The 13,583-nt window shown below is 44.0% G+C and overlaps 1 protein-coding gene across 1 annotated transcript in view; it reads right to left on the minus strand.

Moving 5' to 3' along the window:
* The window catches only part of LOC139055948 (ubiquitin-protein ligase E3B), a 90,949-nt gene that overhangs the window by 26,088 nt on the left and 51,278 nt on the right, over positions 1–13,583 (minus strand). The window contains exons 18-20 of the mRNA XM_070533628.1: positions 12,248–12,347; positions 8,000–8,119; positions 4,613–4,690 (exon numbers count right to left, since the gene is read on the minus strand). Coding sequence (XP_070389729.1) covers positions 4,613–4,690; positions 8,000–8,119; positions 12,248–12,347 — 298 coding nt within the window. The remainder of the gene's footprint in view (positions 1–4,612; positions 4,691–7,999; positions 8,120–12,247; positions 12,348–13,583) is intronic.

A 13,583-nucleotide genomic window follows, 5' to 3' on the forward strand; every position in this document is an offset into this window, starting at 1 on the left:
AGAGTGCTTGTATGTCGCAATGCCATGTAATTATACATAACAATGCGTTCCGATCAGTTTTCCGGTTCAGTTTTCAAATTATGCTGGTGGAACAATGGATGCAACTGCAGAGAAACAAACAAAATTGTGTCTAAAAATTCAACACATCAGGACAGAAGCGTCCTCTCCTAAATATACTTACTACCACACTGCAGTGCAGAAAAAAAACAAGCACCACAGGACTTTTATGTTGAATCTCCTAAATGCACAGAACATGATGCTTAACACTTTCTGACTCTGCCAAACTTGTTATTGCACTTAAATTAACAAAAAGAAACAGGTGTTCTGAAGAACAGCTCAACAACATTGCTGTAAAAGAAAGACCCAGCTCTCAGTTCACCACTTTTGCCTGAGGCTACAAGGAAGTGGAAGACAGCAACCGAGCTAGCGCGCATGAGCGATGATAGATAGAACGAACAGGGAAAGAATAAGTGGGGGTACGGCATATCGGGGTGTGGCTCGGATATCGAGCATGGTATCCCAAAAGGTGAGTGCACGAGTCCTCTGCACTAGCACCTTGTTCCAACCTTCGACCGCCAACCACCGGCCACGAAAACAGGCAAAAGAGGCAGAGAAGGTTCTCATATAAACTGGAATACAAAGCGAAACATCTTCTTGAAAAAGCAGGCTAAATTCACTTCTCGTCCTATAATGCAGTATTGAGCAGAATGGGAACCGTCGTCTAGCAACTATAGCATGTATGTTGGCAGATGTATAGTCAAAGCCGCATCCACATCCAAATGCGCTTGACAAGTGTTTATGTACAGCCTTGGTGGTGTCCATTCGCTTGTCCTCATAGTCTGCGTTGACTTAAACAATCCTAAATATGTCCGAATGTGATTGCGGACTTCCTTTTTTTTTTTTTTGGCGCTGCGTCTTAATGCGTGTGCTCTTTCAATCAACCTCGTGTGTGATGTTTTTTTTTTTTTTTTTGGTGAGCAATTAGTTGCATGTAGAGACAGTTTTCAGCACCATTCACGATAATAGTTGTATAATTCACTAAAGTGAATGGCAACATGGCCGCTCAGTGCCAGTTTCACATTTCTGAAAAAAAAAATGGCTGTGGCTTAGGTAAGGTTAAGCCCAGGATGCGAAGCATACTAGCCTTTATTTTAGTTGTTGAACCACTGTTTAGCCTGGTGAACTGCTGTTGCTTGGCTATATTTGGTTCGGCTAGACGAAGAAACAACTCATGCATTACTTCTTCGCCTTCAAGAGTGGAACGCGACAGCGTTCCCGTCGACCCGCCAAGGGGTGTAAGACAATGGGCTACAGGGCAGCGACTACGCGCCCCGCATTGGACGCGGTGAGCGTCGAGCAACGCAGCGTTCGGCGCGGCAACGAAATGTGCGCCTGAGCAAGAGACGCACGCCTTAGAAACAGCGCGTTTCTAAGGCAACACCGCATTCACTAGAGGCGCTTTTGTACCGCTTTGAAGAGTTGTACTCGTGGCTCAGTGGTAGCGTCTCCGTCCCACACTCCGGAGACCCTGGTTCGATTCCCACCCAGCCCGTCTTGCAAGAGTTGAGCCAAAGCCACTTCTCCTCTGTCGTGACGTCACGGTGTCACGTGATTTCATGGTCACCGCCGCGCCTGAGGAGCTGGGTTGAGCCCTCGTAATATGCTTCGCATAAAAAAAAAGAAGCATGGGATATTGATCAGCACAATAAGCAGAACTGCTGCTGTGCAACTCGTGTAAAACGTCATTTCGCGAGGGTTGTGTAGTGCACCTATGGCTTGATGAAGGACTTGAGGACTTTGCGCAGGAGCTTTGTGGGTGCTCACTACCAGTGGCAATGCCAGTTGTGAAAATACCGTAAGAACTTGTGTATAATACGAGAATTCGAACAAAAATTTTAGTCACAAATTGCGCTTGAAGTTTTGGTTTCGTTATTGCTGCGTGGCTACAGCATCGTTTATTGTTGAGTGCGCACCTTGGCAGCACACGTGCAAACCATGCTTCGCGAAGTGCTTCTTTTTTATTCCACAGTGAAGGAGCAAGATATCAGGGCCATGAAAACAGTACTCGGCTACTTTCAAGAGAAAGGTGATTTTAGCTGCACAGGACATTGGCAACAAACGGTGCAGCCGGGAGGCAGTTTGGCATCAACGAGGGAAGCATTTGCGGGTGGCATCGACGAAGCGCTATTCGCATGCAGCAGAATGCCAAGAAGCTTTCACAGCCAGAATAATGGGACATTCCCAGAAATCGAACTCGCCCTCATGGAGCTCGTATGCCAACAGCGAGCCAGGCATCTAGCTGTGAGCGTGGAGCTTATGCAGGCAAAAGCTAGGGAGCTTGCAAGAGAAAAAGGGCTACCGAGCGCCACCTTCAAAGTGAGCAAGCACTGCATTTATCGCTACATGTCAATTTATCGCTACTCCTTTCGCCGCTGAACTTCGATTTCGCAAAAGCTGCCAGAATCATTCGAAGAGCTGCTTGTGGCTTTCCAGTGCCACATTATTTCGCCGCACAAGTCGAAGAACTTCCAGCTGGGGCAAATCGGCAGTGCTCACTAAACGCCAGTTTATCTGGACATGGCTGTCACCCCTCACCGTGCATGAAAAGAGCTCTAAATGAGTTTATGTCCGGTCCACTGGCAACGAGAAGATGCAAGTTGTCGTCATGTTGTCCTGCACGGCAGATGGTGGCAAGCTCCCGCCCTGTGTTGTCTCCAAGCACAAGACAGTGCCTAAAGGTGAGGAGCTGCCAAAAAATGTCATCCAGGGATGCCATAACAAAGGCTCGACTGGATGAAGTCTGTGTGGTGCAGGCAGCGCACTGTTGTCGTTCCCACCCATCCTCGTGGTGGACGCATTTCGTTCCCATTTGGCCGACTCAGTGGAGAGGCTATTGCGTGAATCTGGCACTGAACTCGTCGTTATCCCGGGTGGGATGACATCTCAGATGCAGCCTCTAGATGTTTGCGTGAAGAAGCCGTTCAAGGACGCAGTCAAGCGATGCTACGGAAAGTGGATGCGTTCAGGTGAGCCGACCGGGCAGCTGAAGTGGGAATCACTATGCAAGAGGATTAGGGATGCCTGGGCAAGCATACCAGAGGACCTTGTGCATTGCGCTTTCAAAAAGTGCGGCATCTCGAACGTGCTCGATGGCATAGAGGGTGAGTACCTCTGGGAAGATATGTCCGACAAGGAACTATCCGAAGTGAGTGCAGCTGAGCAAGACACCGACTGAAGTGCGGAGTGCAATTTAAATAAATGTTTTCCTTGAGTTTTCTTCACTCGTATTATATGCCGATAAAACATTTTTTTTTTCCCAGTTCGCATTCCAGAACTTTCACCTATTATATGCGAGTTCATTTTATACGCAGGTTTTTACGGTAATATGTTTCAGTGATTTTGTTTTTCCTCTTTTTGTTCACTTCAAGATAAGGAGGCGACCTATATGTTCGCTCAACCTAACTTCCAGATTATACGGTATTTCTTTTAGAACGGTCGGTAGAGAGGCTTCTCTAGGAATGATGTCATTGACTCTCTTGTTAGAGATGGCACAACCCAGTGCCAACCAAGGAGGCTTGAAAAATAATGTTCCAAAGTGGCCAGCCCCCGCAGATTCTTAATAGGAGAATGCTGTGCTAGCTGGAGTTCAATCACAGTCCAATGGGTTGTGCTCTGTTTATGTAAATTCTGGGCTAACTGCAAAAGCTTGTTGCTTTGGGCTAAAGCATTGTCTTTGGCTTAGAAGTGACATCATGACGTCTCACACAATTTGACCAGACGTCCATGTTTCATCCTAAAACCAGTTACAAAGTGAAACACATCCAGAAGTACCTACACGGCAAAATTCACAGTCTTAAACGCCGCAAGAAATTAGAACAGAGTGTTTCGTGTTCTCTGCTGTAAGCTAACGCTATTCAATTCTTCTAGGAAGATGGTAGTGACCCGACTTCACTTTTATGTCATCTGTACTCAAAAAGTTTTTTTTTTTTTTCACGATGTGTTTTCATTATTCGTTGACAAAGTTAATTAGAAGCTGCCAAGGCCAAAGAATTCTGTTTTCCGTTCCTGGTGAAAATGCCAATGCACACAAAGTATAGAAACCTTTAGGCAGCGACTTCTGCCTCGTATTTCCATGGTCGAGGTTTCAAGACATCTGGAGTCTGGCACAAAAGCTTTTCGATATAAGGGGCAAAAAACCCATGGAGTGGACACTGCGGCAAAAAAGATCTTGACTTAACCATTATTTTGAGATATTAGAGTTCGTGTTAATAAGGGTTTATTGGATTGACAGTGCTCCGAGATTTCTGTAGACCGTAAATTGTAGACCTGCCCCATGTAGTAAATGGTAATAGTCCTCCAAGACTTCTGCAAACAGTAAGTTGCAGAACACACATTGAAGCAATTTACATATCATGATCACACTCATAACACTGAAGGTCTCCACACCACAGTATTCAAAAAGTATATGAAAATTACAAGTGAATCCATACTTTGATACGCACTTTCTTCCGTGAGTTTTATTATTTTTAGTGCATGACGTAAGGCAATATCAGTTTCTGAAAACTGCTATTAATATGCGCTGATGCTAAACCATGCTAGCCCACCAATGTACCTGTTCGTTGATGAAGCGCACCCTGATGACACCTTTGAGGCCTTGTGGAGGCAGCAAAGCCAGCTGTTGATAGCCATCCTAAGAGGCAAGAAAGAGAGCAGTTATTGAGAAATCAGGTAAAGCTTTGCAGCCAACTAAAAACGAAATTGAGTTGCCCGCTGTATGATAAGAATCTAAGTGTCTTTTCCAAGTGCCAGATTTCCTTGCGATTCCCTCTTACTGATTTTATCTCCATTGACAAAACTGAAACAAGAATATAACACTATTAGAGTGCCTACATTAGCACGTCGGTTAACACTTCTGGTGGAAATTACCACTTTGGGAGCAAAAAGGGGAACAAGAGGTTCAACAAAAATAGGGGTAGGGGGAGTAAACACCAGTTGAATTACACCACTATCAAGCCATCACACAGTGAAGAACCATTTACAGTATAAAATAACAAACATAAAGTTTAAAAACAGACTTTAATACAGGTTTCCTCACAGTTTATTCCAACCACCAGTCAATTTAATCTGTGCACATGCCAATTTAATCCAAGCACCATTCAAATTATTCAAACTGCCAGTCATTTCAGTCCAAGCACCACTCAACTTTATTCCAAACACCACTACATTTAACAAAAATGCCAGCCAAATTAATCGAAATGCCAGTGAGTTAATCCAAGCATAATGTCCTTCAAGTACCTTCGAAATTCACAGCAACCAATATTTTCTAAAATATTAATGGTTGATATTTTTCTTCAAAATAAACAGGCAAGGTGAGGAAACAGTAGCAATCCTCTCAGGTAAATAACAACTTTTGTAGGCTTTTTTCTTTTTTCTTTTAGTTTTTAGGACACTCGGAAAACAAATTCTAGCAGAAAAGTGTGAGGAAATGTCAGCGTTAGATCATCAAGCAAGTTGTAATGCACCAACAATGTCTTCGTGGGTTTTAAGCGAAACACCAAACAGTAACTCTATGGTGATCACTAGGCACAGGTAGGCACTGGTACTAGCGAATACTAATCACTTTTTCTACTGCTGCTATTGGTATCCTTCGATTGCATATGCTATCACTAATACCATTCAAATTCTCATGAAATTAGCAATTAACTGCATAATGCACCTTGCTAACAGGGCCTAGTCGCTAGTGATCACAAGTTAGTTACTATTCTCAGTTTAGTGTTCTCACTGTTTTATATACCATATAGTCATGGATATCAAATGCACTGTCACAAAATGAGTCATTCAACTACACCTATATTAGGAAATGGTGTGCTTAAGTCTAAGTCACTAGTGATTATGAATAATTTATTTTAATATAAGAGTGGTAGCTTTCATTCATGAATGTTGTCACTGGTGTCAATAAAACTGTCATATGAACAATTTTTAGTATCATTGTCAAATGGTAATGCAGAGTCATTAGTAATCACTAGTGATGCGCTCAGATGTTCTGCTACTTTCATGCAGCCTAATGCCATGGATATCAAATGAAACGTAACCTAAACAATTCAATTACAATAATTAGGAGATGCTAGGGCTGAGCCACTAGTTATCATGAATCACCTTCAGTATGACAATGGTAGCCATCATTTGTACATGCCATTGTTGACATCAATCAAACCACATTTGATAAACTACTACAACCACCAATGAAAAGCTCGCAGAAAAGCAAAATGTGGCAAAACCACAGCAAAACATGCAAGCTAATGACTCGACGCACGCACAGTGGAGACCAGAAGCAAAGACCACTGCATGCGTGAAATAATCGAAGCCAGGCTGATTCGATAAAAGGGAGCAGGCTGTGTTAGTACATCGCCAGGTAATCTTTCTGACAAGGAAATCGCGTTCCTGGACGGTAATAGTGTGTGCATGCGTAGAGTGCGATTTATCTTTTGTATCTTTCATACCTGCTTCGCTATATATCTGCCTCTGAGTTTCAATAAATGTCAGTTGAAAGGCAGCGCTGTCCTGCGTCTCTGTCAGGTCCCTGTCTTTTTGAACTGAGCTAAAGGCTTTGCCCTTATGAGTACATTTTTTCATTTTGACATCACTAACTGATAATGCCAAGTCATCAAGGATCATTAGTGATAAGTGAAAGTATGATGTTCTCATATTTCCAGGTCTGAAAAATTTTAGGTCTGAAAAGCCCATTTCTTCCCTCTCCTGACAGAGCCACCACATGCACCATGCGCAGTCAACAGCACTCTGCAGCATTTCCACATAGGCCAGGATAATGTTCACTGCATTAAGCCGGCTTGTGAAACGGTTCAGTGTTGTAAATTGGTTCGGTTTGGAAAATTTTATTTATCTGAACTGGAACTGAACCGGAACAAAATCTGGGCATACCGAACCTGAACCAAACCAGTATTTTTCTCTGCTCAACACCCCGATTCATCATCATCATCATCACCATCATCATCATCATCATAATCATCATCCTGGTTACGCTCACCGCAGGGCAAAGGCCTCTCCCATACTTCAACTACCCCGGCCATGTACTAATTGTGGCCATGTTGTCCCAGCAAACTTCTTAATCTTATCCGCCCACCTAACTTTCTGCCGCCCCCTGCTAAGCTTCCCTTCCCTTGGAATCCAGTCCGTAACCCTTAATGACCATCAGTTATCTTCCCTCCTCATTACATGTCCTGGCCATGCCCATTTCTTTTTCTTGATTTCAACTAAGGTGTCATGAACTCGCGTTTTCTCCCTCACCGAATCTGCTCTTTTCTTATTCCTTAAACGTTACACCCATCATTCTTCTTTCCATAGCTCGTTGCGTCGTCCTCAATTTAAGCAGAACCCTTTCCTTGAGCCTCCAAGTTTCAACCCCATACGTGAGTACTGGTAAGACACAGCTGTTATACAGTATTCTCTTGAGGGATAGTGGCACCCTGCTGTTCATGATCTGAGAATGCCTGCCAAACGCACTCCAGCCCATTCTTATTCTTCTGATTATTTCCGTCTCATGATCATGACCGTCCTCAATTTATGTAGAATCCTTTTCGTAAGCCTCCAGGTTCCTGCCCTGTACGTGAGTACTGGTAAGACACAGCTGTTACACACCCTGATTAATTGTAAACAAATCTCTGTGGTAAGAAAATAAATTCTGCACATTACATTTTCTTCCTTTTTATGGGGACCTGGTAATATTGTTTTTTTCTTGTAATGAAAATTGAGTATGCATTAGACTCGGGTTGCACATAATTTTTTTTATAATTAACTTTCAAGCTGTGCATTAGACCTGGGTTTCATTAAAATTGGGTAAATGGGTAAATTGGGTAAATGGTCTATGTGTTTTGTAACCATGTATGAGGCCTAGGCCCCCATGAGCAAACATTACAACTCTGAACAAAGGTAAACAAGGTCTTCATGCCTAAAACATGCACCGCCATTGTGGCATACTGACCTCAACGATACGTGTCCTGTGCACGGTGATGAGCGTGGACTGCGACAGCGCACAGGCAGATTCGGTGAGGCCCAACACCGCCTTCTCGTTGGTCACATACTTGCGGAACAGGACCACCCTCTGCGTGCACGTTCAAAAGCGGTTGCCACAAGTTGAGAATGACCTAAGGCATGACCGGGCGACAGCGAGAGCCAAAAAAGAAAAAGCCATCCTTCTCTTTAGAGAATATGAATGCCTTGTCAAAGCAGAGGAAGTGTACTGCGTGTCAACCAAAAAGAAAGCTACTAGACTCCTTGGTTTTGGGAGGAAACAAGATATGATGATGACAGGTGACGGGCACCCATGTTTCCTTGGGTGCTTACACCCATGTTTTCTTGAGTGCATTGCGAAGTACTTACACAAGTACTTCGCAATGCACTTTTGTAATGTGCAATGCAATCATACCATGTGTTTATGGACTGCTCGTTCACTGACATTCCTTCTGACAAGCATTACAGGCTTATTATTTGTAACACGTGGATTCTTGCTACACACAGACAAAAGAGAAATCTTCCTTTTCCCTGTCACGCACTGCGTTGTAATAGTTGTACTTGCAATACTAGCCTCCAGTCGTTAGCAAACCATGCACAAAGTGGCATGTCTGACGGTCTCGCCACAGGTGCACCAAACCGTATATGACCATGCTCTTACTATTTCGTAACTTCAACAGAACTAGTGTGGTGCAGTAGTTAGAAAATCTGGCTCCCACAACTGAAAAGTTACATGTTTACATCCTGTTCAAAGAAAACTATATTTTGTGTTTAGCAGGATGCTGTGATGACACATTGACCAAAGGAAGGCATTCCACAAAGATCTATCATAATTGTGCATATTTACATTAAAAGTTTATAGAGTCTAACTCAAATGAAGGACCCAAGTGCCAGCAAAAACTGTGACAACCAGCCCGGTAGCAATAAGACATTTGCATAATGACACCGATAATGATGAAGGCACAATCACAATGATGGCATGACTATAATGACAACTGACAATGGCACTGTGGTACTAATAGTGATTGACAATGGCACAATGATGACAATCGACAATGACTGTGGCACGAGAACAATCGGCAACAGCATCATAATGACGGTACGTAAGTGACCGATGACAGCAAAATGAGCACAAAGAGGCTCACACGGCATGGACGCAAGAGTGAATTCTAGGTTAGGACAAGTGAGATTGTTTTCTTTTTTTTTTGGCAACTAGTATTACCAAGAAAATATGAGGATCTTAGATGTGATACAAACTTTCACCAGGCTACAAAACCTGGAATGATGTACTTTTAACAGCTTTTGGAAGAAATACAGATGAAGATATATAAGAAAAGACAAGATGCAAAAGTGAAGGGAGCTAAAGTACAAATTAAATAGTAGCAGTAGCAGTAGCAGTAGTAGTAGCTAGGACACTACAATAACAAAAGTATTATACTATGCACACAGGTACCAACACAACTGACAGCACAGGAAGATTCAAGCTATACAACGAAAACAGCACAAGGCATAGTGCTAAGCGAAGCTTGCAACTAAATTTCATTGCAGAAATGCAACCACACACACACACGCACACACACGCACACACACGCACACACACGCGCACACACGCGCGCACACACGCGCGCACACACGCGCGCACACACGCGCGCACACACGCGCGCACACACGCGCGCACACACACGCGCGCGCACACACACGCGCACACACACGCGCACACACACGCGCACACACACGCGCACACACACGCGCACACACACGCGCACACACACACATCTTCAATGTGCCATGAGCAAACTAATGTAAATAGCAGGTAACCAAAAGAAATAAGAAAACAACTTCACACACTGAAATGTGGTATTGTTCATGTTTTAGAATGGGAGGAATTCGATTCACCTTGTGGATTTTCGCAGAACTTATGTGCTCTGTTGTCCATTTGCACAGAATTCATTTGCAAGGCTTATTTACTGTTTCAATGTTTCCAGTGTTCCCAATTAATTTGACCTCATGCTGGCTTCCTGGCTGGCTGAAATGGTAAGAGCCGCTGCGCCAGAAAGCTATCAGTGCCATTTTCTACCTTCATAATAGGACAGACGTTTCCTCCAAATTTGAAGCCTGTTTTACAAGGATGCTGAAATTGATTGCTTCAGAAAGCGTTCCACTAGAGTAATGTAAATGGTGACTTTTATGCACAATTGTCAAATGTTTGTTCGAAGCCACGAAGGAAGCAGAGGAGGAAGGCGCATGGATGCAAAGAAAATCGCACATTGGGGAAAGTACGAAGGAGTGTGCTGAGCGTACAGCAAAGAAACGCCACCTAGAGGAAAGTTTAGGTGGCGTTGAACAAAGTGGGGAAGGAGAAATGAGACAAAGCGTTGCGAAGGAGAAAGGCAGTTGGAGGTGCACTGGGTTGACCTTTTCTAGCAGTTCCTACAGGTTTTGCTTGCGATGTATCGATACAGATGTATCGGGTCTGTCTCAATCTCATGTGCGCAAAGGCAGAAAGGGTGCCATGCGTACGCTGTTTCCGTCGAGCGCATGGCACCAGGGGAGGGGAGGGAGGGGGGCATTGCACTTCGGCCACGTAGGCTTTATCTTGAAAGTGATCTGCTTTGGGGGCACAGTCTTGGTGGGCCGATGGCTCATAGCTTTGCGTGCACTGTGTTCTCACCGCTCAGTTTGCGTCGAAGCGATAGACAGCATGAAGGTCACTTCACTAGCTGCTGCTGTCACGATTCCTCGTGCCAGCGTTTTTACAGCGAGTGTCCGCGGTCATCGAGTGTAATGTGTTCATGTTTGCCTGTATGCGCTGATAACCATGCTTGTTAATTGAGTTAGTAAGCGAATGTTTACAAAGGGGCGTTCTACTCTGGTGGCTGCTGCTTGTTTTGAATACGATCTGCAATGCGAGCAGTGTCAGCGTCTAGGCACACCGAGGGCCAATATCTTCGTGTGCACTATAGCACCGATATGCCTGCAGATAAAACCCGCATCCACGAAGTGAAGCGTCTCCAAGTTTTTGGCTTCAGTGAATAGGCAAAAAATTTCCCTTTGACACCCTGCAAATCTCATTAAAGGGTACCTCACCAGGTTGAGCTATTTAAACAAACAAGCACAGTGCATTCAATGTACACTGACGATCGCATTTGCAAAGTATTACACCACCGCGCACCATGAAAACAGCTGAAATTTCAAACCAAACGCTGCGCACCCTTCATCTCAAGGGAGCTGCACTGCCAGCTGGAGAGTCGAGATCAGTTACACAAGTGCTCCTATGTAATTTGCATTGCTGAAACGTCCCTCAGCATTAGACGAGACTTCGAGAATTATTCAAAGCTACAGCAGTTACTTATTTGATCTGTTGCTTCACTAGACGATTTAAAGTTTAGAGAAATAACAAAACCTGCTAATTGAATGTCTGCGAGTCTTTGTTTTACTTCATGCTATAGCAAGAAGGATGTATTTCTGTTTTGTCTGCTTGTTCCCACGTCGTGCAATCACGCACTCTGTAAACAAAACTACTATCTGCTATTTTCTACTGCATTCCAGGGCGCAGTTGTCCTCTCTGATCTGCTTCAGCGTTCAAACAGTACTGACTTATGCCACTAGTCAGGTGTACTCAAGCACAGTGCACAAAATTGTGTGCTGCGCAGAACAAAACAAATGGCAACAGCTGGGGCGTGAGACCATCGCTAGAAGAGCGCAGTGCCAGAAAAAAACACGCGGAAAAAAAAATGTAGGGCCCCACGACTTATGCGTAACAGAATCCTTTGGCTTCGGTACGGAAGGATGCAGGGAAGCAACTTCGCTAGCAGGTGCTAAACAGGGGTAAGTGGAGAGATTGTATCTTGGTAGTGAAGCTCACTTCCTGCAATCATGGGTTCACGGCATTTCAAATATTTCTATCTATATGTAACCAATTCGAAAACTTCTTGTGGTGACATGCTCTTTAAGATGGCTTATAACAACCTCCAGCTCATAGCTAAAACTCGCTATGTAGTCTGGTCAGCGGCCCTTAAATGCTGTGTTTTTCTGTTTAATAGCTTACGATTCTCATTTTTCTGCAGAGTGAACCTCAACACCTAAAAGCCAACCTTGGGTCTCACAACACAGGAGATGAGCTCTCCCATCAGCGAAAGAACAGGATGGCTGCAAAGAACTTGATCAAACGAAGCTGGTTCTGGTCTTAATGCAGTGCCTGTCCATCGAGTGAACTGACCTCTTTGTGTGGGATGATGTGAGGCACCTTTTGCAGCAGGACCTGCGCTGCCTTCTTGCCCTTCTCCAGGTCACCCATGAACGTGCTCACCTTCACATCCCTGCAAAGCCAGCAGAGCATGCATGAAGCAGCCAGTCAAGCACTCAGTGGCAAGAGAATCCATGACAATCTTGCCATGACAACGACAATGAATCTTGACCCATGACAATCTTGCCACGGCAGTACGGCTGTCTCGACATCATCATTGGGCACTTCCCCAACTCTGCTGAAAGCTCAAGCCCATTCTTAGGATGAAAATTGAATTTAAAGACAGAAGTTGGCCACCATATACCTGCCAAACTGCAGAGTTTAGAATTCGTAAAATCCTATGGACACAACAACAAGGGAAGGAGGGACAACAGCAGTCTTCTTTTAAGCTTATTCTGAGCACACACCCTTTCACGAATACATACACTTTGTATTAAACATGATATAGTTTTAGATGCAGAACCCAAGCAGCAACAAACTTGGCATAGCAAATACTCACAAGCAACTCACTCACAGATCACAGCGACTCTTTCAGCAACATCGGTGTTGTCAATTTTGCCTGCTTCAGCAACTTGTCTATATAAGCTTGCTTGATGCAAGGACACCTCTTACATCCATTCACCATCTGAAGACGTCCCAAGAAAGGTTTGGGGACAGGTGGACGGAACGTTTTCATCAACAGAATTAATTTTTTGTGTAAAACTTTATGAAACATTTGTAACACAGTCAAACCTCGATATAACGAAGTTGTATGTGCATAAAAAGCTTTGTTCGATGGCAAATTTTGTTAATTAGAGATTATAAAGTTTCAGTAATAAAAACAACTACACAAATTCCCAGAGCGTTGCTGGTAGATAGCATCTGTGGGTAAACACTTAGAAACAAATTGCATAGAAACAAGGATGGGCTATAACAGCTGGGTATGAGCACCGCAGAGCGTGCCAAGAACAATGCACGGACGTGGCTCACGGCATCCGAGAGTTAAGTGTATTGCACCGCAAGGCAGCGTAAATCTTGGACGTCCATGGCTGGCCATGCTTAATGTGCACAGTCAGCGCCCAAAAATTAAAAGCAAATGTGTACAGAGATGTGAATATTCATCCTGAAATTTAAAAAAAAAAGGTTGTCACAGTTTTGCCAGAAAGGTGGAGCAGTGATGGCTATAGCAAAGAGACAACTACACAAAGTAAGGTCCGAAGTTTTATCGGTGCCACGTGCACTCAGGCAAACATTAACAGATCTCCTTCGATGAAAATGAAATTGCAGTCACGACACAAGCGACCACTTCACACCGGGTCACGGAAACTAA

The sequence above is a fragment of the Dermacentor albipictus genome, chromosome 2, assembly GCF_038994185.2.
Source record: "Dermacentor albipictus isolate Rhodes 1998 colony chromosome 2, USDA_Dalb.pri_finalv2, whole genome shotgun sequence".
NCBI lineage: Eukaryota > Metazoa > Arthropoda > Arachnida > Ixodida > Ixodidae > Dermacentor > Dermacentor albipictus.